This window comes from Taudactylus pleione, unplaced genomic scaffold (genome assembly GCF_031769625.1).
Source record: "Taudactylus pleione unplaced genomic scaffold, aTauple2 ptg000309l, whole genome shotgun sequence".
Taxonomy (NCBI): Eukaryota; Metazoa; Chordata; class Amphibia; order Anura; family Myobatrachidae; genus Taudactylus; species Taudactylus pleione.
The window spans coordinates 10,222,638-10,249,698 of NW_028284710.1; the positions used below are offsets into that span (position 1 = coordinate 10,222,638).

A 27,061-nucleotide genomic window follows, 5' to 3' on the forward strand; every position below is an offset into this window, starting at 1 on the left:
TATATATATAATTCAATATTTCTGAGGTCTGTCACATACTGTTGTGTGCTGCACTGCCATATTTTGGCAATGGGTTTCTGCAGCTTGCATAAGCATAAGACAGCACCAGTATATTGCTCCCTGTTAGTATCTATAACTCGTGGTTGCTTTGTGCACACTGCGCTATTGTGCGTCATTTATCCTGCAGAAATGTCTGACAAGGGTAATGAACATTCCTGTACTTATGTCACAATCTTGCAGATTATGCACTGCAGTTTTCAGTGAGGAGGATGTGGTTCGGGATGGGTTATGTATGAGGTGCTATAACCTGCCATGTGCCTCAAACCCCCCGACATCAGTACAGGAGCCCCCTTGGTCGGCTTTTTCTCAGATGCTGACCTCCATTGTGGAACGTCTGGTGGCCCCGGGTGTTGTTCCTCCTATGTGGGTACCACAGCAGCCCATCCCTCACTCATAGGGACTCCAATGTCAGAAACCGAATGGGTCTCATCGGCCTAACCTCAAAGCTCTGAACAAGTGTCTCTGGCTGCCCAGGTTCAGGATGGAAACCTTATTATCCATCATACTGGCTATGGAACCTGGGGATTACATGGTATCACTGGACATTCAGGATCCATACCTACATGTTCCCATAATGCCTTCTCACCAGTGGTATCTGCGATTTGCTATACTGCAACAACACTTCCAGTTTCAGGTGCTGCCCTTTGGCCTATCCACGGCTCCAAAGGTATTTACCAAAATTATGGCAGTCATGGCAGCCCACCTGCGGAGTCAGGGTATCCAACTTCTACCATATCTGGACGACTTCTTGTTGGCGAGTTCTCCAGAAGTGCTTCACCACCACCTGCAACTAACAGTTGCTTGTCTACAAGCACACAGGTGGTTAATCAATTGAAAAAAGTCCTCCATTCCCTTACAGAGGATGGTTCATTTGGGAGCCGTTCTGGACTCTCACCAGCAGAGAATCTTTCTGACTCCAGAAAAGATCTCCACGCTGCAGCTGCGAGTATGCAGCTGTCTCCGCAGTCGCCGGGTGTCCACTTGGCGATGCAGGTTCTGGGATCCATGTTATCCACATTCGACATGGTGGAATATGCTCAGTTCCATTCTAGGCCCCTGCAGGGACTGATCCTCCAGGTGGAACGGATTACCCCACCGGATCAGCTCAGACGATGGTACTCTTCGGAGGTGCGGCTGTTCCTCTCTTTGTGGCTACAGACATCTCATCTAATCAAGGGTCGCCCCTTTGGATCCCGAACTGGATACTCCTAACAACAGATGCCAGTCTCCGGGGATGGGGCGCAGTGACCAGTCCACACTCCTCAAGAGTACGCCCTCTCATTCCTGCGAAGGCCTCCCCACCAGTTTTTCTGCACAGGCCCTCCTTCAGACAAAACCAAGGCCTTGCAGATCCAGAAAGCCATACAGTCCTTGCTGCAAACGGGTAATTGTACCAGTTCCACTGTCTCAACGAGGGACTGGATACTATTCTACTCTCTTTCTGGTTCAGAAACCGAATGGGTCTCATCAGCTTAACCTCAAAGCTCTGAACAAGTTTCTCACTAGCAGAGAATCTTTCTAACTCCAGAAAAGATCGCCGGGTGTCAGTCCACTCGGCAATGCAGGTTCTGGGATCCATGCAATCCAAATTTGACATGGTGGAATATGCTCAGTTCCATTCTAGGCTCCTGCAGGGACTGATCCTCCAGGTGGAACATATTACCCCACCGGATCAGAGCTCAGACGATGGTACTCTCTCCGGAGGTGCGTCTGTCCCTCTCTTTGTGGCTACAGACATCTCATCTAATCAAGGGTCGCCATTTTTGGATCCAGGACTGGATACTCTTAACAACGGATGCCAGTCTCTGGGGATGGGGCGCAGTGACCAGTCCACACTCCTTTCAGGGCCAGTGAACAACGGTAGAGGCATCCCTGCCCATCAAAATATTGGAACTTCAGTCTATGTACAGGGCCCTCATGATGGCAAAGCACATTCTTCACAGAAAGCCCGTGCAGGTTCAGTATGACAATGCCACCACAGTGGCTTACGTCAACCATCAAGGAGGCACTCTAAGTCGGGCAGCAATGACAGAAGTGTTACGCATTCTGACATGGGCAGAATCTCATCTCCCAGCCATATCGGCTGTGTTAATTCTGGGAGTTCTCAATTGGGAAGCGGACTTTCTCAGCTGTCACAACGTATATCCAGGAGAATGGTATTTTCACCATGAGGTGTTTCAACTCCTAGTGGACAAATGGGGTCTCCCAGCGGTAGACCTCATGGGCTTCCGACACAATTACAAGTTACCACTGTAAGGGTCCAGAACAAGAGATGCCGAAGCAAGCCTGGTGGATGCTCTGTCAGTAAAATGTACCTTCCGGTTTGTGTACCTATTTCCTCCAGTCTCCCTTCTTCCTCGAGTTCTTCGGAAGTTCAAGCAAGATGGAGGCACTGTCCTGCTGGTGGCTCCAGCTTGGTACTCAGATCTTTGGAGTCTCTCCATAAACACTCCGTTCCTGCTGCCTCAACGTCCGAACTTGTTGTCTCAGGGTCCTTGCCTTTACCCAGACCAGGATGGCGTGGCTCTTGAGACATCCCTCCTAAGGTCCAAATGATACTCTAGCTCAGTCATCAACACGATGCTTAGAGCGCGTAAACCTGCCTCCGCCAGGATCTACCGCAGATTGTTGCATACATATGGTGTCATACAAGAGTTTACAACCCTCAGGTGTTTCGAATTTCCAGAATCCTGGCCTTCCTTCAAGCTGGGTTAGACCTTGGCCTATGCCTGGGTTCGTTGAAAGTGCATGTCTCTGCACTGTCAGTGTGGTTCCAACGTAGAATTGCTCCGCTTCCGGATATCCACAGCTTCCTCCAGGGTGTTCTCCAGATTCAACCTCCCTTTGTCCCACCAGTGGCTCCTTGGGATTTGGCATTTGAACCACTAGATTCAGTGGATCTGAAGTGGTTAACAGTTAAGACTCTTTTTCTACTGGCCATTGCATCTGCCAGAAGGGTGTCAGGATTGGGAGCGCTCTCCTGTCGTGCTCCTTTTCTAATATTTCACCAGGACAGGGCGGTGCTTCGTACTCACCCTTAGTTCCTTCCTAAGGATGTTTCTAGTTTCCATTTTAATCAGGAAATTATAGTTCCGGCCTTTCTGTCTCCAGACCTCTCCGCAGGTGAGGCCTCATTGGATGTGGTCTGCGCCCTCAGGATTTATGTGGACCGTACCAGTTCTCTTTGGAAATCAGACTACTTGTTTGTGCTCTATGGATTTCAAGGGATGGCCAGCCAATAAACAAACATGGGCTAGATGGCCTCGTATGACTATCTCAGAAGCTTACACGCAGGCAGGCTTGCCTGTTCTGGCTTCTGTTAATGCTCATTCTACTCGGTCTGTGGGTCCCACATGGGAGCTCACCGTGGCGCCTTGGCTGTTCAGCTGTGTAAGGCGGCCATGTGGTCTTCTGTCCAGACCTTTCTAAGGTTCTATGCATTTGATACCTTCGCCTCTCAGGATGCTTCCTTTGGATGCCGTATTCTCCTCTCAGCACAGGAGCATCTCCACCCTTAAAAGGACTGCTTTGGGACATCCCCAAGGTCTCTCTGTGGAGCCTATGGACCCTGAAGAAGAAAATGAGAGTCATGGTAAGAACTTACCTTTGTTAACTCTCTTTCTTCGAAGTCCATAGGGTCCACAGGGCACCCGCCCTGATGCACCTGGCTTCATTTGGGCTATCATACTGGTCACCGGTTTCCTGTCTCCTCTGTGAGTGTGTTTCTTGAGTGTTCCAGTCTTCCTTCTCTCTTATCCTCCTACGGCCTTTGACTCATTACCAACTGAGGTGCCTCTGGCTCGGGGGTGGGGTATAGGGAAAGTGGACCCAATGCATCCTGGGAGCTTAAAAGCTTTAACTGTATGGTGCTCGGATTGGTTCCCATCACCTACACCCCAAGGTCTCGATGTGGAGCCTATGGACTTCGAAGAAAGAGAGTTAACAAAGGTATGTTCTTACCATAACTCTCATATTGGAATTGTCCAGGTATCGCCCAAGGATTGGTATGACTTCCCAGGGTCTTGCAGCAAATCTGAAACTCTTTGCAATATTCAGTCTTGATCCTTGTTCCCTTGTCCACTATTATAATAGGGATGTGACTGTGGATGCAATGGGTATTATCGCTCCTATGCGTATACAACCCTGAATACCGCCATCAAGCTTCTTGGTTTGACAAGTGTTAGCTCAAGAAAAGGGGTTGTAAACGTAAAAGATGATTGAGGAAGACTAACCTCGTAGAGAATAAGCTAAAACTAATCAAGCATATTGAAGAATACCAATGCACAATCACCCGTAAGAAAACTAAAGTTCTTGTCAAGTGAGATCATGGCAGCAAATAATAGGCCACCTGAGCTTTTTCATACAGTGGAGATGCTTTACAAGTCTGCATGTCTGCAGTCTGATGAAACCCTCTCCTAGTCAAGATGCAATGAGTTTGTAAACCTCTTTGCAAACCAAGTATCCTCTATACAGGTTGGAATCCCCATTGTGCCATGCTGTGTCTGCTCATGGGCCCCCTTGCTGTGTGGCTGCAAAGTGCAGACGGCCGCGGCTCCCCTAGGAGTGTGCGCGCTGACCTGCAGGGAGATTTAAAGGGACAGACGTGAAGTCACATTTGGCGCGAGATTTGAACTTCTCCCTATAAGAGGGGTCTCTGGCAACAGACAGGTGCCAGAGTATAGGCTCCATTACCTTACTCCAGCGTTCCTGCATATATTGGCTATCTGATCCTGATCTTGGATTTGTTTGTGACCCGTTTTCGTCTGATCCCTGGTACTGCGTTTGGTAATCTGGTTCTGACCTTGGCTATCCTCTGTGACCTGCATACGTCTGCTTCCTGGTACCGTTTTTTCCATTTGGTTCTAACCCGGCCAGTTGATTACGCTGATATTCTTCTCCACTCCATCCAGAGTTCACCAGCACCTGTATAAGGGAACCTATTCTGTGTGTCGGATGCAGCCAAGTTCATACCTTTATGCAAGGGTCCCTGGTGAATACCGCCGGCACATTAGACTCCGCGCCTCAAATAGGTCTAGCCAAACCCAAATACAGGTTGCATCCATGATCTACCCAAGAGTTGCGAAAGAATACTATGGCCAAAAAAGTAAATATGGATGCGGCTTCTAATTTTTCGCCACGTGACTTGCTTGAGAACTTTCTCACAAGAGTTAAGAAGCAAGAACAAGACCAGGCTCAGATTTTGCAGTGTTTGCAAACGCTGATTCAACGAGTCGGTATTACTCAGTCACCTCCAGTACAACTAGCTCCACCTTCTACGGTTACGGTACATGCTGCAGGTGCTTCCGCGTGATTAAGGATTCCGAATCCTTCAAAATATGATGGGGACCCTAAAGGCTGTCAAGGATTCCTAAACCAATACTCAATTCAGTTTCAGGTCCCGGCAGCAAATTTCCCTTCCAAAAGGATGAAAGTGGCCTATATGATTTCGCTATTGTCCGGTCAGGCTTTGGCTTGGGCGTCTCCTTTATGGGAAAGGAATGATCACAAAAGCGCAGAGTTCCTGACAGCTTTCCGGAGGGTCTTCGATGAGCCCGGGCGAGTATCTTCCGCAGGGTCGGCTATGCTGCAGTTGAAACAAGACAACCAATCTGCGGGACTGTATGCTGTGCAGTTTGGAACCCTTGCTTCAGAGTTAGGGTGGAACAATGAAGCAATGGTTGCTGCATTTATGCAGGGACTGTCGGATCAAATCAAAGATGTACTCGCATCCAGGGAATTGCCAACTTCCTTGGATGACTTGATCTCCTTGTGTATCCGGGTAGATCTTCGCCACAGAGATAGAGCCCGGGAAAAAGAACAGTCTCGTCGCTTCACCTTCAAGCTAGCTCCACGTTTCATGGCAACAGTAGAACCTCCAGAAGAACCCATGCAGATTGGGAAGTCTCGCGTCCCTGCTGCAGAGAGGGAAAGGACATTCAAGAATAAACTCTGTCTCTACTGTGGTAAACCAGGTAATCTTCTCTCTGGCTGTTCAAAATGTCAGGGAAACAAGGCGGCCTAATTGATCGAGGGGTGGTCAGATTAGGTGCCTTTCAACACACACCAAAAGACAATGTTGCTTCTCAGTTTTTCATTGATGTTACCCCAGTCCTGGGAAATTCCTCTGAGGTCATTAAGGCCTTTTTAGACTTGGGTGCCGATGGCAACTTCATTTCTGCTAAGAAGGTCTAAGAATTGGGTATTTTGAGTGTGACGCTACAAACACCTCTTTGTATCATTGGAGTGGATGGGAATAAACTTCCTACAGCCACCATCCACTCTCGGACGACAGAGATTACCATGCAAGTGGGCGCTCTCCATCAGGAATTAATTGTGTTCTATATACTCCAGCCAAAAGTCCAGTCATCCTGGATCTTCCTTGGCTCCACAAGCAGGCTCCTGGTCTAGATTGGAATGAACCTCAAATCCTGTCATGGGGTTCTCAATGCCATAGGTCCTGTTTGTCCTCTGTCAAACCTCCACACCGAGTTATTTGGAGTTTAGTCATATCTCCAGAAGATCAGCTTCATATCAGTCCTTCAGAGACGTATTCAGTAAAAAGGCCACTGAGACGCTTCCTGCTCATAGGGAGTGGGATTGCGCTATAGACTTATTGCCTGGGAAAGTGCTGCCCCATGGAAGAATCTTTCCTCTCTCGCTTCCCAGGCGGTATCCGAATACATTAAGTAGAATCTGAAAAGCATGTTTATGAGGGAATCTAAATCACACGCCGGAGCCGACCTATTCTTCGTAAAGAAGAAGGATGGGGGTTTGAGACCATGCATTGATTACCGGGGTCTGAATGCAATTACCATTAAAGACCAGTTTCCCCTACCTCTGATTTATGAGCTCTTTGATTGGATAAAAGGGCAAAGATTTTCACCAAGCTGAATCTTCGTGTGGCCTACAATTTAATCAGAATCCGATCTGGGGATGAATGGAAGATGGCCTTTAATACTCGTGATGGCCACTGCTAGTACTTGCCTTTTGGATTAAGTAATGCCCCAGCTGTTTCCAAAAGTGCATGAATCATATCTTCCGGGACCTGTTATATAAGTACATAGTGGTATACCTGGATGGCATCCTGATATTCTCTGAGGACATAGCGAGTCATTGCCGACATGTATGTGAGGTGCTGTCAAACTGCGGGCTAATCAGCTTTTCTGCAAGCTTGAGAAATGCTCCTTTGAGCAAAAGGAACTAACATTTCTGGAGTACATCATTTCGGGTTCTTGCCTTGCAGTTGTTAACTGGCCCCGTCCAGTCGGGTTGAAGCATTACGATTCCTCGGGTTTTACAACTTTTACTGCCAGGTTCATCAGGGACTACTCGTCCATCGCAGCTCCCATCACTGCTATTACCAAAAAAGGGTCAATAAACTTGTGTGTGGTCTCCTGTGCAAAAGAAGCTTTCATCCATTTAAAGCAATGTTTCCTTTCAGCACCCATTCTAAGACAACCAAATATTGACCAACCTTTTTCTTGTAAATGGACGCCTCCACCGTTGGTGTTGGGAAGTGCTGTCGCAGAGGGATAATGAAAAGAAGTGGTACTCCTGTGGGTTCTTCTCCCGGAAGTTCTCTGCGCCAGAGAGGAATTATGCTGTCGGGGATAAAGAACTTTTAGCCATCATGTTGGCCCTTCAGGAGTGGCTATACTTGTTAGAGGGAGCAAAATTTCCGGTGACTGTCTATACTGATCATAAGAATTTGATGTACCTCAAGACGGGATGTAGTCATGAGACCGGTGGCCCCGGCAAGGGATTTAACATAGGCGTCGAAATACCAACACATGTTAATCCCGACGCCGGAACACCGAGAGGACTCTTGACTGATTGTCCTTGGCCGGGGGTGAGTATACACTTAGCCGGGGATGGGGGGGGTTAGATTTAGGGACCCCTGGGAAGACAGGGTTAGGCACATCCACCCTGGGGAAGGTTAGGGGAAGGGGGGGTTAGGTTTAGGCACTAGGGGGAGGTTAGGGTTAGGCACTCCCCCGGGAGGGTTAGGGTGCGGGCAGGGGGGTAGGTTTAGGCACTAATGGGGGGAGGTTATGGTTAGGAACTAGGGGGGAGGTTAGGGTTAGGCACCCCTATGGGAGGGTTAAGGGGGAGAGGGGTAGAGATAGTATACTTACCTGCGCTGTTGAGATTTTCACCTATCAGGCTGCCGGCATCGGGATTTGAACTGCCGGGCTGACATCCGTCGGTCATTTGTACTGATTCCCCTTAAGACAGCCCACTATCTAAATTATCGCCAATCTAGATGGTCGTTATTTTTTGACCGGTTTAATCTAGTGATTACCTACCGTCCGGGTAAGAAAAACATCAAGACTGATGCCCTATCCTGAGCATATAGTTCTACTGAAGTAGAGGAAGTAAAGGAGGACAAGTCCATTCTAAATCCTGTTTGCTTCATAGCTGCCACCACCAGGGCCAAGATTCCGCCTGGAAAAACATAGCTCCTAAACTCTGGGCCAAATTACTTTGGTGGGCGCATTCATCATGTTTCAGTGGGCAAGCAGGAGTCAAAAGAATCTTGAAGCTAATCCTCTGGTGGCCGACGGTTCGTCAAGGTGTTAATGACTTTGTGGCAGCTTGTCTAATTTGTGCTCGGCACAAGGTTCCGCTGCACTCTCCATCAGGTCCCCTGTTGCCACTACCAGTGCCTGATTGTCCATGGACTTCGTGATAGATTTACCTTCATGCCAAGGGTTCAACATTATCCTGGTGGTGGTGGATAGGCCACCCACTTGGTTCCATTAAAGGGTCTACCTTCACCATCGAAGTTGGCAGAAATATTCATATGAGAAATCTTTAAAGTTGCATGGGTTTCCTAAAGACATTGTTTCGGATCGAGGGTGCAGTTTACCTCAAGATTGGTGCTTTGGCATCAATCTGAGCTTCTCGTCGGCTTACCATCCCCAGAGTAATGGCCAAACAAAGCAAATAAACCAGGATTTGGAGAAGTTCGTTTGGATGTATGTTTCAGCCAATCTGTCACCGAGGATTGAATTTGCCCACAATAACCTGGCACTCTCCATTTTTTACTCAGTACGGTTTGCATCCTATGTTACCGGAGTTACCAGGTCTTCGATCAGTGTCACTTCCAGCCGTTCGTGGGACAGTGAACCGGTTTTTTAAGATCTGGAAGAAGGTATAGAGGAATTTATGTAAAGCCTTTTCAAGGTGTAAACTGTTTGCGGACAGGAAGAGGAGGAGGGGTCTAGTACTGAGCCCTGGTGATCAAGTCTGGCTGTCAACCAAGTACTTGCGATTAAAAGTTCCTACCATGAATTTCGCTCCCAGACTTATTGGTCCCTTTCAGATTATACAAGTGATCAATCCAGTGGCATTTAATTTGAAACTTCCAGGCACTCTCAGAATACCCATATGTGTTTCATATTTCTCTTCTAAAACCCCTATCGTTTCTCAACACCTTGCAGCCCTCCTCCTGTGATTCCGGTAGACCATCAGGAGGAATATGAAGTGAAACAGATTTTGGATGCCAGGGTTTCTAGAGGAGCGTTTCAGTTCTTGGTGGATTGGAAGGGGTATGGCCCTGAGGAGTGCTGCTGGGTCAAGGACTCAGATATTCATGTGCCTCAGCTCCTTCAGAAGTTCCACCAAAGGTGTCCTAACAAACCATTTGTGGGGTGTTCAGTGCCCACCCCTAGAGGGGGGTGTAATGTCACAGTGCGCCAGACTCCGGCTGTTTCTTACTAGTTCCACCAGCACTGGAATCCCAGCGGGCGGGGAATCCCCAGCGCCCGCTGCTGTGTCTGTTCCCGGGCCGCCTCGCTGTACAGCTGCAAAGTGCAGGTGGCCGCGGCTGCAGCTAGGAGTGCGTGCGCCGACCTGCAGGGAGATTTAAAGGGACAGATGCACCAAACATGAAGTCACGTTTGGCGTGTGATTTGAACTCCTCCCTATAAGAGGGAGTCTCTGGCAACAGACAGGTGCAGGAAATAGGCACCATTACCTTACTCCAGCTTTCCTGCATATATTGGCTATCTGATCCTGACCTTGGATTTGTTTGTGACCCGTTTTTGTCAGATCCCTGGTACTGCATTTGGTAATCTGGTTCTTGGCTATCCACTGTGACCTGCATACATCTGCTCCCTGATACCAGATTGTCCATTTGGTTCTGACCCGGCCTGTTGACTACACTGATATTCTCCGCTCCATCCAGAGTTCACCTGCACCTGTATAGGGGAACCTATTCTGAGGGCCGCGGCCTGTGTATCGGACGCAGTCTATACCTTTATGCGAGGGTCCCTGGTGAATAATTCTGTATTTCAAAGATTCCTAGAAGGGTAATAGTCACAAATGGATACTGTGTATTTATACAGGGATCGGTATGAATGCCCACCGGACCTATGTCAGAAGACCGGCGCCACTGACAATCCAGATCGTTAGTACACCAACTAACCTATCACTGGGTCTGGGGAGCAGAACCCCAAAAAAGCCGGCGAAGGCCAGACACCCCAGGGAAGCATACCAGTGAAAGACTAAAGTTTTAATATGTGTTAATAAGAATAAAGCAAACACTATGTGTTAATAAGTGATACATAAGTGAAAGGTGTAATTAAAATGCTAAGAAAAGAATAATAAAGAAAAAAAATATATATGTATATATATATATATATTTATATAAATTTTAATATTGCTTTTGCTGTGGAACTACAGTTACCAGCGGGCCCGTAATGCTCCGCATGCTGGTACTTGTGGTTCTCCAAGTACCAGCATGCAGGGGAGGCTTGCTAGGATCTGTAGTTCCACAGCAAAAGACAATATTTTTACTTTTATCAAATGCACTACACTATCAACCCAGCACCCACCACCCCAGAGGTGCCGGGGATAGCCCTGGGCTATCAGCCTGTGTGGGGTGCCCTGGAGAGGGTACACCCTTATTAGGGGGATCCCCGGCCTGGGCTGACAAGCGGTCAGGATTAATGCTTTGGCTGGGGGGGCCCAGTGAAAGGGCTCCCCTGGCTGTGGCATTAGCCCATCCCCCCACCCCCCCCGCTAGAAAAAGTCTGGTGCTGGTTCTGGATAATACAGGGGGACCCTACTCATTTTTTCCCCCTGTATTTCCAGGACCAGATCAGAGCCCAGTGCTAGTTGCGCAAAATACGGGGAACCCCTACATCATTTGTCCCCCATATTTTGGCAACCAGGGCTAGTTCTGACTCGCCCGGTGCTGGTTGTGCTTAAATACGGGGAACCTCTACATCGTTTGTCCCCCGTATTTTTCACAACCAGCACTGGATCACTAAGCCAGGGGCTTGTTGCTCTTTTGGGGGGAGTGGACACACTGTTTTTCTTTTTCACAGGTTATTAATTTTTATTAGACGGACGGACGGAGATCCGTCCATGCATCTGTGTCTTCATGCTTGCAGCACAGATCTCCCTGATCCATGCCTGCAAGCATCGTATGCGGATCCAAAAGACAAATTGTACAGGCATAAACACTGTAGGATATGTCGCAGGATCGTGTACGAGATTGGCAGATCTTGCCTGCTGTAGGCAAGATCTGAAGATGCAATGTACGACCCGCGGGGACGCGCATCTGCATTGTGATCATGAGTGGACACTCGCGATTTGCACATATTTTACACGATCTGTCGTTCTGATGCATCAGAATAGGGCGAATCCTGTAAAATATCGTCTAGTGTGTTGTAGGCACCTTAAACTCTGTATTCTTGTCAAGAGTAAGTTCCTGTGACAGAGTATTAGTATACAAAGTATCTTTAAATTATTGCCCTTCAATTACATTATCTAATGTACTATCTGTAAATGTTGAGGGTGACTGATGTGTTTGCGGATGCTTAGATATAGGCCCCGACGAGGCTCGACATTTTGCTTGTTGCGCATACTGGGATGTAGTTACCCCAAATGCTGTGGGGGACTTTGCTTGTTGCGCATACTGGGATGTAGTTACCCCAAATGCTGTGGGGGACTTTGCTTGTTGCGCATACTCGGATGTAGCTGCCCCAAATGCTGTGGGGGACTTTGCTTGTTGCGCATACTCGGATGTAGTTACCCCAAATGCTATGGGGGACTTTGCTTGTTGCGCATATTGGGATGTAGTTGCCCCAAATGCTGTGGGGGATTTTGCTTGTTGCGCATACTCGGATGTAGTTGCCCCAAATGCTGTGGAGGACTTTGCTTGTTGCGCATACTGGGATGTAGTTACCCCAAATGCTGTGGGGGACTTTGCTTGTTGCACATATTGGGATGTTGTTTGCCCAAATGCTGTGGGGGACTTTGCCCAAAAATCGCGGTTATCGCATCTAAGCCTTTCCTGCATAGCTATAATTTCCGTTAGTAAATTACTCTGCATTTCTCTCTCAGTGGCCATGAACCGCTGCAGTCTGGCATTCTCTTTAGTCTGCCATTCCGAATCTAGGTCGCGTAGTTGTTCACATAGAATATTTGTCATGGCTTTGGTAGCAACCTCTACTTTGCTCTTCTTCTTTTAACGTGTTGGCACTGTGAAAACTGAGAGTAAAAGAGAGAAACCATTAAGCAACAGATGTAAAAAATATTTGAAACACAGGAAACACAAAATAATAAATGGCCCAAATTCAAAAAGCAGCACGTCTCCTTGCACGCAGTGACCATCCTCCACTACAAGCTGAGCGCAGAAACAATATGGTTTCATTCAAACACCCTGTACCTCTTTAATATAGAAGCATTAAAGTAATGGTTTAATTAACCTAATAGCCAAAATATGAATTTCTTTTTACCAGAGAAAATATACTAGAAATTGAAATAGAACATTACATAGATTAATGCAACAGAACATATAGTTAATTGAATTTAAACTTACTGTTACTGCATAGGGTGGGCTTTTCTCCCTGGGTCTGTGGCTCAGACTCTGATTCTTGGCTTTGCGATGGAGCGGTCACATCTGTGCCAGTGCTTGGTTCAATGATCATGGTGTTAGATGAGTCCTCATCTGGGTCATCATTAAATAGGACCTTCGATAATGCCGGGCTCTGCTGGCTGCTCTCAGGAGTTGTTGAAGGCGTGTCTGTCGTTGTTGCAGACAGTGTGCCAGCACCACTTGATGAAGATAGGGCAATGGGGTTGCATAGTGCTGTGTGTCCAAAAGCGGAACTGCATAAATCTTATAAGAGCCACTCTATTCTTCCCACACCACTGCGATTACGATTGTGGTCATGAACCTTTGTATATTGCTTCTTTAGGCTCTTTAGCTTATTAAGGACTTGCTGCTGTGTCTTCACAATACCCCGGCTGGCCAGGATTTTTGCAATGTTGCCATAGATCATGGCATCCTTAACAGTGTCTGTGATTTGAGCTTTTATTTCCTCCTTTCCCCTCACATGTAAGAGCTCACGGACCTCCTCATCCTTCCAATTTGACATGATTGCAACCACCTGTTCACACCTGGCACCCCTCTCCTCTCCGAACACCTGGCACTCCACTCCTCAGCTCTCCAAACACCTGATACTGCATTCTCTCCCCTGTCAGCACCAAATCCACCTTGTAGTGCGGTCCTCTCTGCAGCATGTATGGCAGCTGTTCCGGCACCTAAATCAGCCTTGTAGCACTGCACTGCACAGAAATCCCCCTTGTAGCGCAATGTGTGGCCTCTGTCCTCCCCTCTCCAGCTGCAGCTGCCGCTGATGATGCCATCAACAGGCAGCTGCGTCCGGCCAATCACAAGCTGTTCGGTGAAGCCCTTGAATAAATTCCCGGGTAGCACCATTCAGATATAAGCAGGGTAATTTCCCGGGACTTAAGTCCCAGGAAATTCCCTGGTCAATTTGAAGGGTGGCTACCCGGCAACGTGTTCCCGGGTACGTACCATTCAGACATACGCGGCAACCCGGGAATTTGGCTGAGGCAGGCCAAATTCACGGGATTCTTGGTATGTCTGAAAGGGGTATTAGTGGGGTGGGAAAGTTTCAGCTTGTTTCTTATCTAACACATTAGCATAATCTTGATAATGACAGGCAAATCATTTCCAGGTTTCAAGGTTAGAGGACTTAAGGTGCGTATCCACTACGCAAGAGTGAAACGACTGTACAATTACAACATTGTAATCGTTCAATCGTTCATCATCCTGTGCAGTGGTTAATGTGCCCACACTGAACGATATGTCGTTCAGTGCAGGCACCCTCCTTCATCCCCAAACATGCACAACCTGACGATCTCGTCAGGTTAGCCTGCATGTTCAGGCGATGACAAATGCTGACAACGGCCAGCGGGAGCGCACATCGCTGGTTGTTGCCAGCATAATTACTGCACGATTAATGAGCGATTGAACGATAAAGATGTCGCAATCGTTCAATTGCTCATTTTTCTTGTGTAGTGGATACGCGCCATTAGAGAAAACCATCCAACTAACCACTGTCCAACTTCTGGGGCAAATGCAGGTATCTTAGGGAGGGGGCTGTTCTTTGTATGCATGTCGTGTGTGTTTTCAATATAGTTCCAGCACTCACTTGGTATTTGTAAAGGCTGCCCTCCTCAAACACATACAGAAGAATGTAGAAAAATGGCAGCACTCCAGGGTCTTAAGTCCAAGTCCTTTTATCAAGGTAATGTGAATCAAACTGACAAAGTCTTACCATAAGTAGTAAACACCACTAGTGACTTCCTCTCTGTCTGGTCATGTGTAGTGCGCCGGTGTCCGGATCTGATGATGTGTACTTCCGCAGAGCTCACTGGTAACTAGGAGCATCCTGCACACATCTGGTAGAGAGAGTAATTAAAACAAAAGGACATAAAATGTAAAGTATTCATCACCAAGAGGAGCAATAAGAGTATAAACCTTTTTACGTAATGTAAGGGCAAAAAAAATCTATTAGATGGTTCACTAAATCCTCCTTCGTAGGCTATCACTCCCCATCTGCAAAGCAGCCTGTAACACAGTAACCCTCCCCCCACACACACACCCTCATCTGCATGACAGACCACTCTTCCATCCCTGGGCGGCTTCAGCTCAGTGCTGGGCGGGTGCCAGTTTCCAGCCATCCGGCACTCGCCTCAGTAATTGTCCCCTTGCTGCTGGTGGTTCCTCTCCCCAGCTGCTGTGGGGCTGCCAGCATCTCCTTTCCTCTGGCTCCTGGTGGTAGAAGGTATTTTCATAGGGACATGTGCACCACTCTGTGCAAAATGTAAAGGCGCAGGCTCATGCAAAACCTGGCATCATGGTGGTTGCTTCTAGTGACTTTTTGGGTCTGACTGTGGTTTTCTTCTTACCTGATTCTGCATGTTTCCTGGTACCACATTGCCCGCCTGGTTCAGTACGTGCCATGGCACCTAGTTTTCTGCCTGATCTGCCATGCCCACACTATTAGGCCATGCCCCCTACAGTACCCAGGCCTGTCACCGCTCTCTATGGTCCTGAATTTTCATAGCTGCTAATTGTGCTTCAATCAAAGTTGCCTCAGCGCCCACTGTTTGATCCTTTTTTATTATTTCATATATTATGAGACTACTCAAGTACTGATGTGGACTCCAGTAAGATGAGAGACATTAATGATAGGATTACTGTTCTGTATGGTTGGTTTCTTTCTGTTGGAAATGATCTGTGTGCAGGTGTTGATAATGCAGGGTTATATAGGCACACACCAGCGGATCACTCAAACTATGAAAAGCCCAATTAATTAACCAGTACTGCTGGTTTATTGATAAATAACAGGTAAAGTCTTATTCACTGTTACATGTACACTGGTCATGTATTGAAGCTTGAGAGTAAAAAGGTCCTATACAGCTCACCAGCTGATGAATTTATGCTGCTTGCAGATAGTGATGCAGGATGCTGGAAAAGGTTTATGTAGGTATTGTCACGATCCATGCAGTTCCTCTGCACTGCCTGTGGTGTCGCTCACCTTGGTGGTTAGGATTCAGTACGTCTCAGACACTATACTTGTAATTACATGGACTAATTGTCTAAATTAGCGGCTGTGGGCCGCACTGGGACTTGCTATTTATTCCTGCTCCTTTCAGTGATCAGGGTTAGATCATCAAGTCTAACCTGTGAGTATTACTCTGTGGCAGTTTCCCTTTGGAGGATCCTGGCTCCTTGCTTCCTGCACTCTCTATGACTTCCACCAGAGTGTTCCTGTGTCTAGTGACTTTCCAGGTGTCTGGACCCATTTGATACTCCCTGGGTATTGGACTCTTAATGTTTGGACTTTAAGGGCCAAATGTAATAGGGTGAGAGTTTAGAAAATGTGAGAGAAAACTCTCACATTTTTAAGCTCAGCCAATGTAATAAAGTCACAGAACATGCAAACTTGCCTGTTTTTCAGACTCAAAAAACTGTCAAGATTTAAACTCTCATCCAGGTGTTTCCTGATTTGAAAATACAACTCAATCAATGTAGTAGTGTGAGAGTTTTACTGCAAAACTGTCACATTTTCTAAACTCTCACCATATTACAATTAGCCCTTAGTATTCTTAGCAAGTCAGACTCTGTCATTATACCTGTGTCCATCTGAGTATCAGTGTTTCTTGCAAGTATTCCTGTAGGATTCACCTGTTTATACTGCATTACAGCAGAAGATTCATCTTCTGAGCTTAAAGACTGTTTTCAGTTCTCCCCTATGTGTGGATAATCTTCATCTTGCTCAGCTCTGCCATTTCCGGTGCCTACAGAAGTTTTTTATCATTAATAGACTTTATGAACTAAGCCAACTGCTCAGTGCTCAGGACTATTTGCATACAATCTTGTATGTTCCTTGTAGCAGTTTCATCTGATATATTCCAAATACTATTTGTGTATTACCCTGCATATCCCTTGTGCGTGCAATAATCCTGCCTCTGTTTATTGATTATACCTGCTTACCCTGCACATCCTGTGTAGTTTAATAAAGCTTTAAGTTAATTTCTTAACTTCTTGGTTTTTGGTAGCCATTTAAATTCACTGATGCTGGCAATCATTACCAGAACTTCTTCAAACCTTGGATTTAGTCTCCTTGGATTCAGTCTTCTGGCTCCTGGTGTTCCTGCAAATAAGATTATAACAGCCAGCATTTAGAGGGAGATGCATTTCACAATCTTTTATAGAGGTAATTTGTCCACATGCAGGTGTTTTACTGGTGGATTGTATTCCACGCCTTCACTCCCGAAATGTGACAGCTCTAAAGCATCTTTATTTTATATTATAAAAGGTTTTGTTATTAAAAAATGTTAAGTAGATATATAATATTTTAAATACATTTATGTTGTGAGTGCAATCTTTCCCAACATAAGTATCATTGCCTTAATAATAGACAGGACTGCAGGCCTTTGTTATGGCAGTGCAGCAGGTCTTGAAAAAGCTAATACCAGCGAAACGCGCGTCGGCGTCTGGTCCCGCTGTGTTTCATGATTTATATCCATCATTTATGCTGAAATATATTATGTGTTTGCAATGTGACAGAGACCTCGTATAGAAAACTAACATGCATATACACGGAGGTCTGAAGCAAACACAGTTAATGTGTGTCTGCTCAGCGTATCCAAACTACCACACTATGAGATCAATATAACAGCACTGATTCCCCATTGCTCCCATGTGATTTACCTATGGTGGATGAACCCTAATCTGTCCTGTGAGAGAGGACAGTCGGCATAAGCACACAAATAAATTTGCAATACAGAGATTAGTGGTGTGGTTGGTGGCTAATAGAGCTGCATCATACCAGGAGGAATATAGAGCTGTTCATTAAGAAAAAATCCAGTACTCACGTGGGGTTGGTGCACAAATATACAACTGTCTTATGAAAGACAGTCTGTAACAATATATCACACCTATACTACGGAGAATGGTCTTATTTAACATACTGTATATTAGATGCGGTATTACTAGATATATGAACATTAGGCTGTACTGCTGTAAGTCTTTATATTTTGTCTAAGAGCTCTTATGTTATTAATTCATAAATATGATGCTATCCTGTGAGAGATGGAAGCATATCATGATATGATGAATGGAATTTGTTAAGCGCACAAAATAAACTAAAGGGGCCAATACACGGTGCGATTTCCAAATGTTCTAATTTCGTGTACGATTGTACTTGAGATTCTTCCCTTGAAATTATTTATGATTTGTGGCAACAAATGGAACGATTGTACAAATGAGCATACGATTAGATGTGTCGTAAAGCAATTGCAAATCGTTTACGATAGACCATATGCAGCAAACAACCTCACGATGCATCTGCTGGAATCTCAGTAGGGGAGGGCTTATCTAGGGGGTATAAAAGGCAGCATCCACTTTAGATCTGGGCACACTCTGCTCTGTGACTAATGAGGCTTGGTTTTATACCCTGCTGAATGTTGTACTTTGCTAGTGTGCTCTACTTTGTATTGCCTGGCTCTGCAAAGTGGTTTTGAGATGGATTCCAGGAACGAGGAGGATGAGGTCTTGCTGGATCAAGGAGTGGTTCAGGAGGAGGGAGACTCGCTCCCATATGCCCCTGCTGAAGAAGATTAGGGAGAACAAGCTGGATGATTACCGCAACTACCTGCGTATGGATGATGCCACATTCCTGGAGTTGCTGCATCTGGTGACCCCCTATATACAGAGGCAGGACACCAACATGAGGAGGGCCATTCCGGTGGAGGAAAGGTTGGTGGCTACCGTGATGTACCTGGCTACAGGAAGGTCTTTCGAAAACCAGAAGTTTGGGAAGCTCATTTTCGCCCAGGCTTTGGGCCACCTAATCCCAGACACCTGTCAAGCCATTGTGAATGTCAGGCCCGGGTATGATTTTTTCCCAGTTTTAGGCTCAGTAGCCGGGGGACTAGGGTGAGTCAGAGGCAGCAGACGAGGAGGTAATATATAAGTTTTCCTCATAGGCTACTCACAGATGTTGGCGAGACCTACTCCAGGGCGCGGAGTCTAATCCACCCGATGGTATTCACCAGTGACCCCCCCCTCCAAGCGGAATATGGGTTTCGCTGCACCAGGTGAACAGGTCATGGCCCCTGGAGTAGGTATCTGAGAGCAGCAAGAAGACAAGGGACAAGACCACTAATATACTGGAGGGACAACTAGAAGGACTAGCAAGATGGGGCAGTTGCCAGTAGCGTTGGGGACAACTCTGGGATTCCGGATAATGTTTGCCACAGATAGCTGCAATGGGACACCAGATGCTGAAAGGTAAAATAGTTCTAGTGGTTGATCCGGTTGCTGAATAGTGGAAATGAGCCCCCGAGTATCCAGACGCTAAATAGCGATGGGTAACAGCTTGAAGTGAATCAGACGCTGTGTAGCGATGGATGACAGATTTGAGTGAACCAGACGCTGTATAGTGATGGATAACAGCTTTGAGTAAAACAGACGCTGTATAGCGATGGATGACAGCTTTAAGTAAACCAAATGCTGTATAACGATGGATGACAGCTTTGAGTACACCTAGACAATGTATAGCAATGAGAATCATTGGGCTTGCAACTTGATGGAGAACACTAGAGAATAGTGTTGAGCCTAGGACACAGTCTCAGCAAATGAAAACTAGAGAAGCGAAGTTGCACAGGCAACTTCCTGTTCCAAGAGTCAGACTAAAATACCCCTAGGTAGCTGGTCATTGGTCGAATGATTCAGCTGACCGACCACAGGCTGCCATTGGAGGATAATGATCAGATGACACGAACCAACATGGCAGCGTCCATGTCCACGCCAGTGGTAACCAAGACGCTCACATGAGGATTCTAGCGGACCCTGGGGAGAATACTCCCTGCTACCGGTCCCTAGGCCTAACATCCACATGCCTCAGAGCATGCAGACGGGAGAGATAAAACTTGTTGATATTTTAAATTTACAATACTTTTAAAAAATTTCAAATTGGGGTGGCTCCTCATCCTCCACCAACATGGCTCTGTTAAGAACCTCAGAGGAGGATGTGGAGGGGTTGGTGGGTTCAGGATTCAGGTAAGTGGGATGGGATGGGGTTGGCCCCAGTTGTGTGGCCTGGTAGCTTGGTGGTGGGTATGAATAGGATGATGAAGACCCATAGGGTGGCTGGACTGTAGTCAGGAGCAGAGGCTCATCTGTCAGCCTCATTGTGCTGGACATATGTTTGAATTTCCCCCAAACAATGTCATATATGAGCTTTTCTGCAGGAGCTGCTGTTGTTCCTCCATAGCCCTTAAACTGTTGTGGGTGTGCCCAGGTTGTCAAACATGTCAGGGGTTTGGGCGAGGGCATGCTCGACTTGTCACAACAGGGGATCTGGATGAAGCTGGGTTTTGCGCTGGTATCTTCTGCACTTTGCAGCAGGCTGACTCACTTCGGGCTCACTCTCGATTGGCTGGAGTATTTGCGGGCTAAAACTCCTGTCCAAATCAGGCGTAGCAGACTGTAGGACAGAGCCGGCCCTAGCCATTTTGGTGCCCTAGGCAAAATTTTGGCTGGTGCCCCCTATTAGATAATCCCACCACCAATCTTATGCCGGGTACATACTAGACAATATGACATCCAATCCGGCCGGCTCGAACGACATATTGGGCACTTTGTCTAGTGTGTACCCACTCTGTCACTGACGATGCGCACTCCCACGCAACATTGCCCGTAGGACCTACATGCAGGCCCGACAGGCGGCCGTTATGCTGCCGAATGGCCCCCACCGTCAGTCTATTGCTGCTGGATTCGGCAAATATGTACACACTTGCTGATGCCGGCACCCCACCATACACACACGTAAATATTTATATGAATTTTATATATATATATACACTGTATACACACATACACATACATACTGTATAGTATCAGACTTGGGCGTGAAGGGCCCACCAGGAAAATGCAACAAAAGGGGCCTACTGTAGGAGTGTGGCCAGCCAAGTAGGTGTGGTCATTAACTGGAGGGATATGGCAAGATAATTTTGGGAAATTAAAGATTAAAAAAAAAGTATGAATGGAGGCCAGATTCTAATGACAAATATAACTTTCCAAAAAGTGCACAATTAAGGGGAAACTGGAATTGGAGGTTGTAGCAGGATTACTGGCAACTAAGAGAAGGATCAGGACCAGTAGGAGCAGTGGCGGATCCGGGGAGGGACAATTACGGACAAATGAATTGTATGAAATGGGGTACCGAAAGGGATTAAGGTAGAGGCTAGTGGAGAACGGCTTGGTTAGAAGGGGGTAGTAGTGAACAGAAAGGTGTAGATCAGGCATGTCATACTCAAAATCCCAACCGGGCCAAATATTCAAGGTCTAAAGGCCCATACACACCTTAAGATATATCTGTCCAATCTGTCTGGTGGGAAGAAAAATCTGGTAATGTATGGGAGCAAATAACAATAGAAATTTGCTCCCAAACACTGGAAAATGAACCAGATTTTCCTTCCCACCAGATTGGACAGATATATCTTTAGGTGTGTATACAATCTCCGAGTGTGCGCAAGAAAAAAAAAACCTGTGTTATTCCCCCTTATATATCACTGTTTGGTACCCTCCTCCAGTCCAGAGGCAGCCGGTACAGCAGCCGGAATTCATTGCACTTTCGCTAGTATAGCTATATTGGGCCGCAAAAATATGCAATAGCAGCCGCATGCGGCCCACGAGTTTGACATGTCTGGTGTAGATGAAACAATGTTCTCTTACTGGAATCCCTAATATAAATCTGTCAATATGTCCCCAAAATACAATATAAAAGAGTAACAAAACAGCCACAGACAGGTGCACATACAAGTAACCACATGCCCGCAGACAAGGACACAGGTACGCCTATACCCTCATGGACAGGGGCACAGGTACGCCTATACCCTCACGGACAGGGGCACAGGTATGCCTATACCCTCATGGACAGGGGCACAGGTACGCCAATACCGTCACAGACAAGGAAATAGGTACACCCATGCCTGTACAGATGGGCACATGTCCACAGAGACAGTGCACACACAGGTGACACCATGCCCACACAGACAGGGGCACAGATAACCATCATGTCCATACAGAAAGGGGCACAGATAACCCCATGCCCGCACTTATACAAGCACAGTGCAGAGGTAAGCACAACACACTAAAAACACGGAGCTGATAACCACAAAGTAACACAGCTCCCCATTACAGTCTAAGAATCAATGTAATAATATATATGAATGGTGACAGCTTTTCCTCTTTATAATAAAACCAATCAGCAGCAAGTTTGTTATAATACCCAAAAATGTATATGGGACATTATTTTAACTTTTCAAATATCTGTTATGCTGGGTTTGCTCCAGGCAGAGGGCACAGAGTTATGGACTGAGAGTTTTCACACACACATGTAACCACCATGCAGTCTCAGCACACATCATGCAGTCTCAGCACACATGCACACACCATGCAGTCTCAGCCCACAAGCACACATGCACACAACATACAGTCCCAGTAAAAAAACAGACACATATGTAGGCTCACTTCACATACATACTCACATACATACATACAGCCTCAGCACATGCTTATACACACAATTTATAAACGGGGAAAGAGCAGCACTGCTGGGGAGTTATTGTAGTTAGTACTTACCATCAAATGGGCAAAGAACCTTGATGATGTCACAACCATGTGACCTTCTGGGGAGGAGTCAGTGTTGTTGTTAGTCCCGATGCACTCCTGGAGCATGGAGCTGTGAATGTATTGTGACTGTTCAGGTAAGACTGAGTCAGATCCCCCAGGGCCGGTATCCATGCCGCTGGCTCCTTCCCCTGAATACACCAGCCATCCAGCATCCTTTGCATCAGTCATAGGATGTTCCGCAGGGGCTGCTGGGAAACGTAGTCCCATCCACCACTGTAACGCTGGTCACAGAGGTGGAAGGGACTAAATTTCCCTGCAGCCCCTGTGGAACATCCTTTGACTGCAAAGGATGCCAGCAGCTCACGTGATATTGGTGTGTTTTATAAAGCAGGAACAGCTGAGTGACCTTCGGGGCTGGGAGAAGCTGCAGAGCTGAATGCCCCTGGGCATTCCAGTCACCCTAGGCGACATTTGCTTAGAATGCCTATGCCTAGGGTCGGCTCTGCTGTAGGAGGAGAGATAGAGAAAAGATTAATCTTTATATACTGTAAAGTCTAATTTTGTTGTTTCTTTTTTATTCCAGTTCCCAACAACGGTGGAGGAGTGGCAGACCATTGCTGAGGAATTTGAACGCCGGTGGAATTTCCCCAACTGCGGAGGAGCTTTTGATGGCAAACATATCTGCATTACCCCGCCTGCCCACAGAGGCTCCTTTTATTATAATTATAAGGGGTTTTTTTTAGTATAGTGCTGATGGCAGTGGTAGATGCACACTATGAATTTATTTTTGTTGATGTGGGCAAAAATGGCCTTGCTTCAGATGGTGGGTCATTCAAACAAACTTTATTTTGTGAAGGACTTACCAGCAACCGTCTGAATTTGCCATCAATAACGGTTACCAAGCACGCCCTAAACTATGTTTTTGTGGCAGAAGAGGCATTTGCTCTATATGAGCAGTTACTAAAGCCGTATGGACAAGGGGCCTGACAAAAGAAAAGCGCATTTTCAACTACCACCTATCCAGGGCACGTTGAATAGTTGAAAATGCGTTTGGGATTCTCAGTAGCCGGTTCAGGATATTCCATACGGCTATAAACCTTTGTGTGGATAAAATTGATTCTGATTCTGATTGTTATGAGTTGCATGAAGGAGCCAGCATTAGTAGGGCATGCTGGTTCTAGTAGTGCTAGTTGGAGTTCCCAGGGGTGACTCCCAGGTAAGCTGGCTCTCAATTTGGGTGCATTTATGTATGTGCCCTGAATTTCTATGACCATATAGTCTTCATATATTGTTGCAGGTATTATTCTGTGTGCTGAGGTACTATAGGGGGTTAAATCCCCCTCCTTTTTCTACTTAGTGTGACCCCTCCCTTTCATGCACCTGATTAGTACTGCTGGATTGATTGAGCAGCTGCCATTTTTGTTTGTTTGTTATGAGTTGCATGAAGGAGCCAGCATTAGTAGGGCATGCTGGTTCTAGTAGTGCTAGTTGGAGTTCCCAGGGGTGACTCCCAGGTAAGCTGGCTCTCAATTTGGATGCATTTATGTATGTGCCTTTATCATGAGGCCTTACATTTGATAAAATTATATATGTGCCTTTATCATGAGGCCTTATAATTGGTATATTTTACATTTGGGGTGAACGTTTGGGTGTAGGGCCCCCGGGACTGGTCTGGCTGGGCCTCCTCAGGGCATCACCACTTAATACACATAGTTGCTTTTCACATCACCTTTTATGTTTGTTTATTATTCATGTATTTTTTCACATATATTTTAACCTCTCATTCCACACTTAATGATTACTCACACACAGCTATACTTTACACTGCACTGTCACTCTTTTTCCATTTTCGTGTGATGCCCTGGGGGGGTCCTGGGCTGGATGTTTTTTTTAGGGTGCACTGCGCCCCGGACGTGAACCCCTTAGTATTAGGGACTGCTGGTAGCAGAGAAGCCGTGACGTGGCCCAGCAGCCTCCCATGTATTTGCAAATGCATGCAACTAATATCTCTGAATTTCTATGACCATATAGTCTTCATATATTGTTGCAGGTATTATTCAGTGTGCTGAGGTACAACAGGGGGTTAAATCCCCCTCCTTTTTCAAAAATTGATTCTGGCCTGCTGTGTCCTACACAATTTCTTACGAAAATCCAACACAAAGCAACAGCGGACATTAGACACAGAGATGGCCGACGATGACCAGGAACAACTGCACGAGATTGAGCAAATGCCCTCTGTGGCCACATCCACAGTAATGGAGACAACTGGGAGTGCGTGGGCTAAACAGGTCAGGGAGCAATACCTGGCTACTTTAATGGAGTGGGGACAGTACCATGGCAGGAGGACAGTGGGGGTCATTCAGACCCGCTCGTGAGCGGCAGTACACTCGCAAGCGGGTCGATGTTCCCCCACTGCGCATGCGCACGATGGAGGGAGCTCCGTCGTGCGCATGCGCGAGACCCGGCGAGCGACGGGCTCTCCATCGCTCCGGGTCTCGCACCAAAGGGGGCGTGCTGTCGATGTTGATTGACAGCATGCCCCCTTTGGTGGGCGTGCCGGGGACATGCCTGCCAGACTGAGGCGTTCCCATGGGAACACCTACCGTCTCAAGCCGGCCCCACTGACATCACTAGTGATGTCAGTGGGAATGATTTTGGCTCTGATAGAGCCAAAATCACTCCAGGGCTTGCGGCAGCGAGACCCTACCGCAGGGTCTCCGTCGCAAGCCCGATGGTCAACACCATTGCGTCCATGAGGACGCTCCATTTTCAGGTAGGAGGGCCCTGATTCAGAGCGAGCACTCTGGTCAGAGCGTTCAGCTCTGAATCAGGCCCAGTATCCGCTAAACACATGTGAACAATAGTGGACTCCTCAACAATTTAAAAATAATTGGCATGGTGTGTACTTACCACATCCAAAGAGGACGGTTGATCATTGTCGGGTTGTCCACACCCTCCTCCTCGGGGACACCGTCTACCATCAGCGTTTGTGATGCTCGCTGCGGCTCCTGTTCATGGAGAAACGTCAGTAGGTGGTAATACCAGAAGGTGCTTGTATACACGTCATCTGCCCCCGTTCCAGATGCCCGCGAATCCTGCTCTTATGCTCCTTCACATAGGCTGTTCGCAAGTTTTGGATTTTTGCCTTAACCCATTTTGGACAGGCCTCATCATGGTATGGGAAACTAAATGTTACAAGCTCGTCTATTGCAGCAACTCTCTTGGTCTTGTTGCTGTATTCCTTACTTTTGACATGCCACAAACACTCATGGGCGTGAAAGCGCTCTAGAAATCTGGTCACAAATTGATGCTCTTGTCATTTCTGGGGAAAAACAGAACATAAACTGTTTTAATACAGATTTTTAATGTTTAACCAGTTGGGTTATTTTAGACAATTTATTCAGGTTTTACTGTATTCAGGTAAATTTATTCGGTTTTTAATCTGTTAATAAAAAAGTAAAAAAACTGTGTCTGTACATTTTCATAGTGCATTAATATGCACCATTGAGTGGTCGTTATATTTGAACATACCTGGGTCAGGGGTATAAACATTGATGTGCCAGGTGGTATAAACATTGGTGTGCCAGGGACATAAACATTGGTGTGCCAGGGATATTAACATAGCTGTGCCAGGGATATTAACATAGCTGTGCCAGGGGTATAAACATTGGTGTGCCAGGGGTTGGCAGGGTGTACAATGAGGTTGTACTGTATAGTACAGGCAATGTATATAATCACTTCAAAACACAGTCAACAGCTTACACAGACGATCAGCATGATTCCTCCTGGCCTTTTCTCCAACGTCTCACAAAATGGAGGAGGGGAGTGGCCAGGGATTTTCCAAGACGTTGTACATTGGATTTCTCAACAAGCAAAACGGCATATGATGTGTGACACATCGTACATGATTGGTCAAAATCTCACTGCAGGTTCATCTGATCTTTGATGCCGATTCATGATGCCGGGGAAGCGCATCGGCCTCGTGATCGTCTTGAAAACGCAATTTTTTACATGATTTCGATCGTTACAAATGATCAAAATCGGGGATATCGTGTAAAAAATCGCACCGTGTATGGGCCGCTTAATTGTTTAGTCTGCCAGAGTCTGTGCAGACAAACACAGGACCTCATTCAGAGTCGGTCGTTGCAGCCGCACGGTCGTACGCATACGAAGTTCTTTCTGTGCCTGCGCATGGCTAGCAGTGCGCATGTGCGTACCAGCTCTACTGATCACAAATACTGTCGGTCGTAGGGCTTCCGACACGGAAGTGGATTGCTAAAGTTGATTGACAGGAAAGACTGTTTGTGGGTGTATACGGAGGTGGTGGTCTGGAAACGGAGGCGTTCTTCAGCGTTTCCAGGCGTTTTAGGGGAGTGCATAAATTACCTGCTTCATACGACCAAGAATTGTGGATGCATGAAAACGTCACTCTACGAACAGGCTGATCGTCCAGGCTAAGGTAGGCAAGAAGCGTCCGTAAGCCACAACAGTACAATCGTTAATCTGATGTTCCCTGCGATGTTTCGA

General features: G+C 46.7%; 1 protein-coding gene and 1 pseudogene across 2 annotated transcripts in view; one reads left to right on the plus strand and one right to left on the minus strand.

Moving 5' to 3' along the window:
- The window catches only part of ATPSCKMT (ATP synthase c subunit lysine N-methyltransferase), a 138,707-nt gene extending 114,701 nt beyond the window's left edge, over nt 1–24,006 (plus strand). The window contains exon 6 of one of the 2 annotated variants that reach the window (XM_088442349.1): nt 23,118–24,005. In XM_088442349.1, coding sequence (XP_088298475.1) covers nt 23,118–23,277 — 160 coding nt within the window. In that variant the 3' untranslated portion in view covers nt 23,278–24,005. Of the gene's footprint in view, nt 1–23,117 lie in introns of both variants that reach the window. The other variant, XM_088442350.1, reaches the window with a different exon arrangement.
- Nucleotides 6,424–16,194, minus strand: LOC148511414 (uncharacterized; annotated as a pseudogene).
- Nucleotides 24,007–27,061: the final 3,055 nt, after the last annotated feature.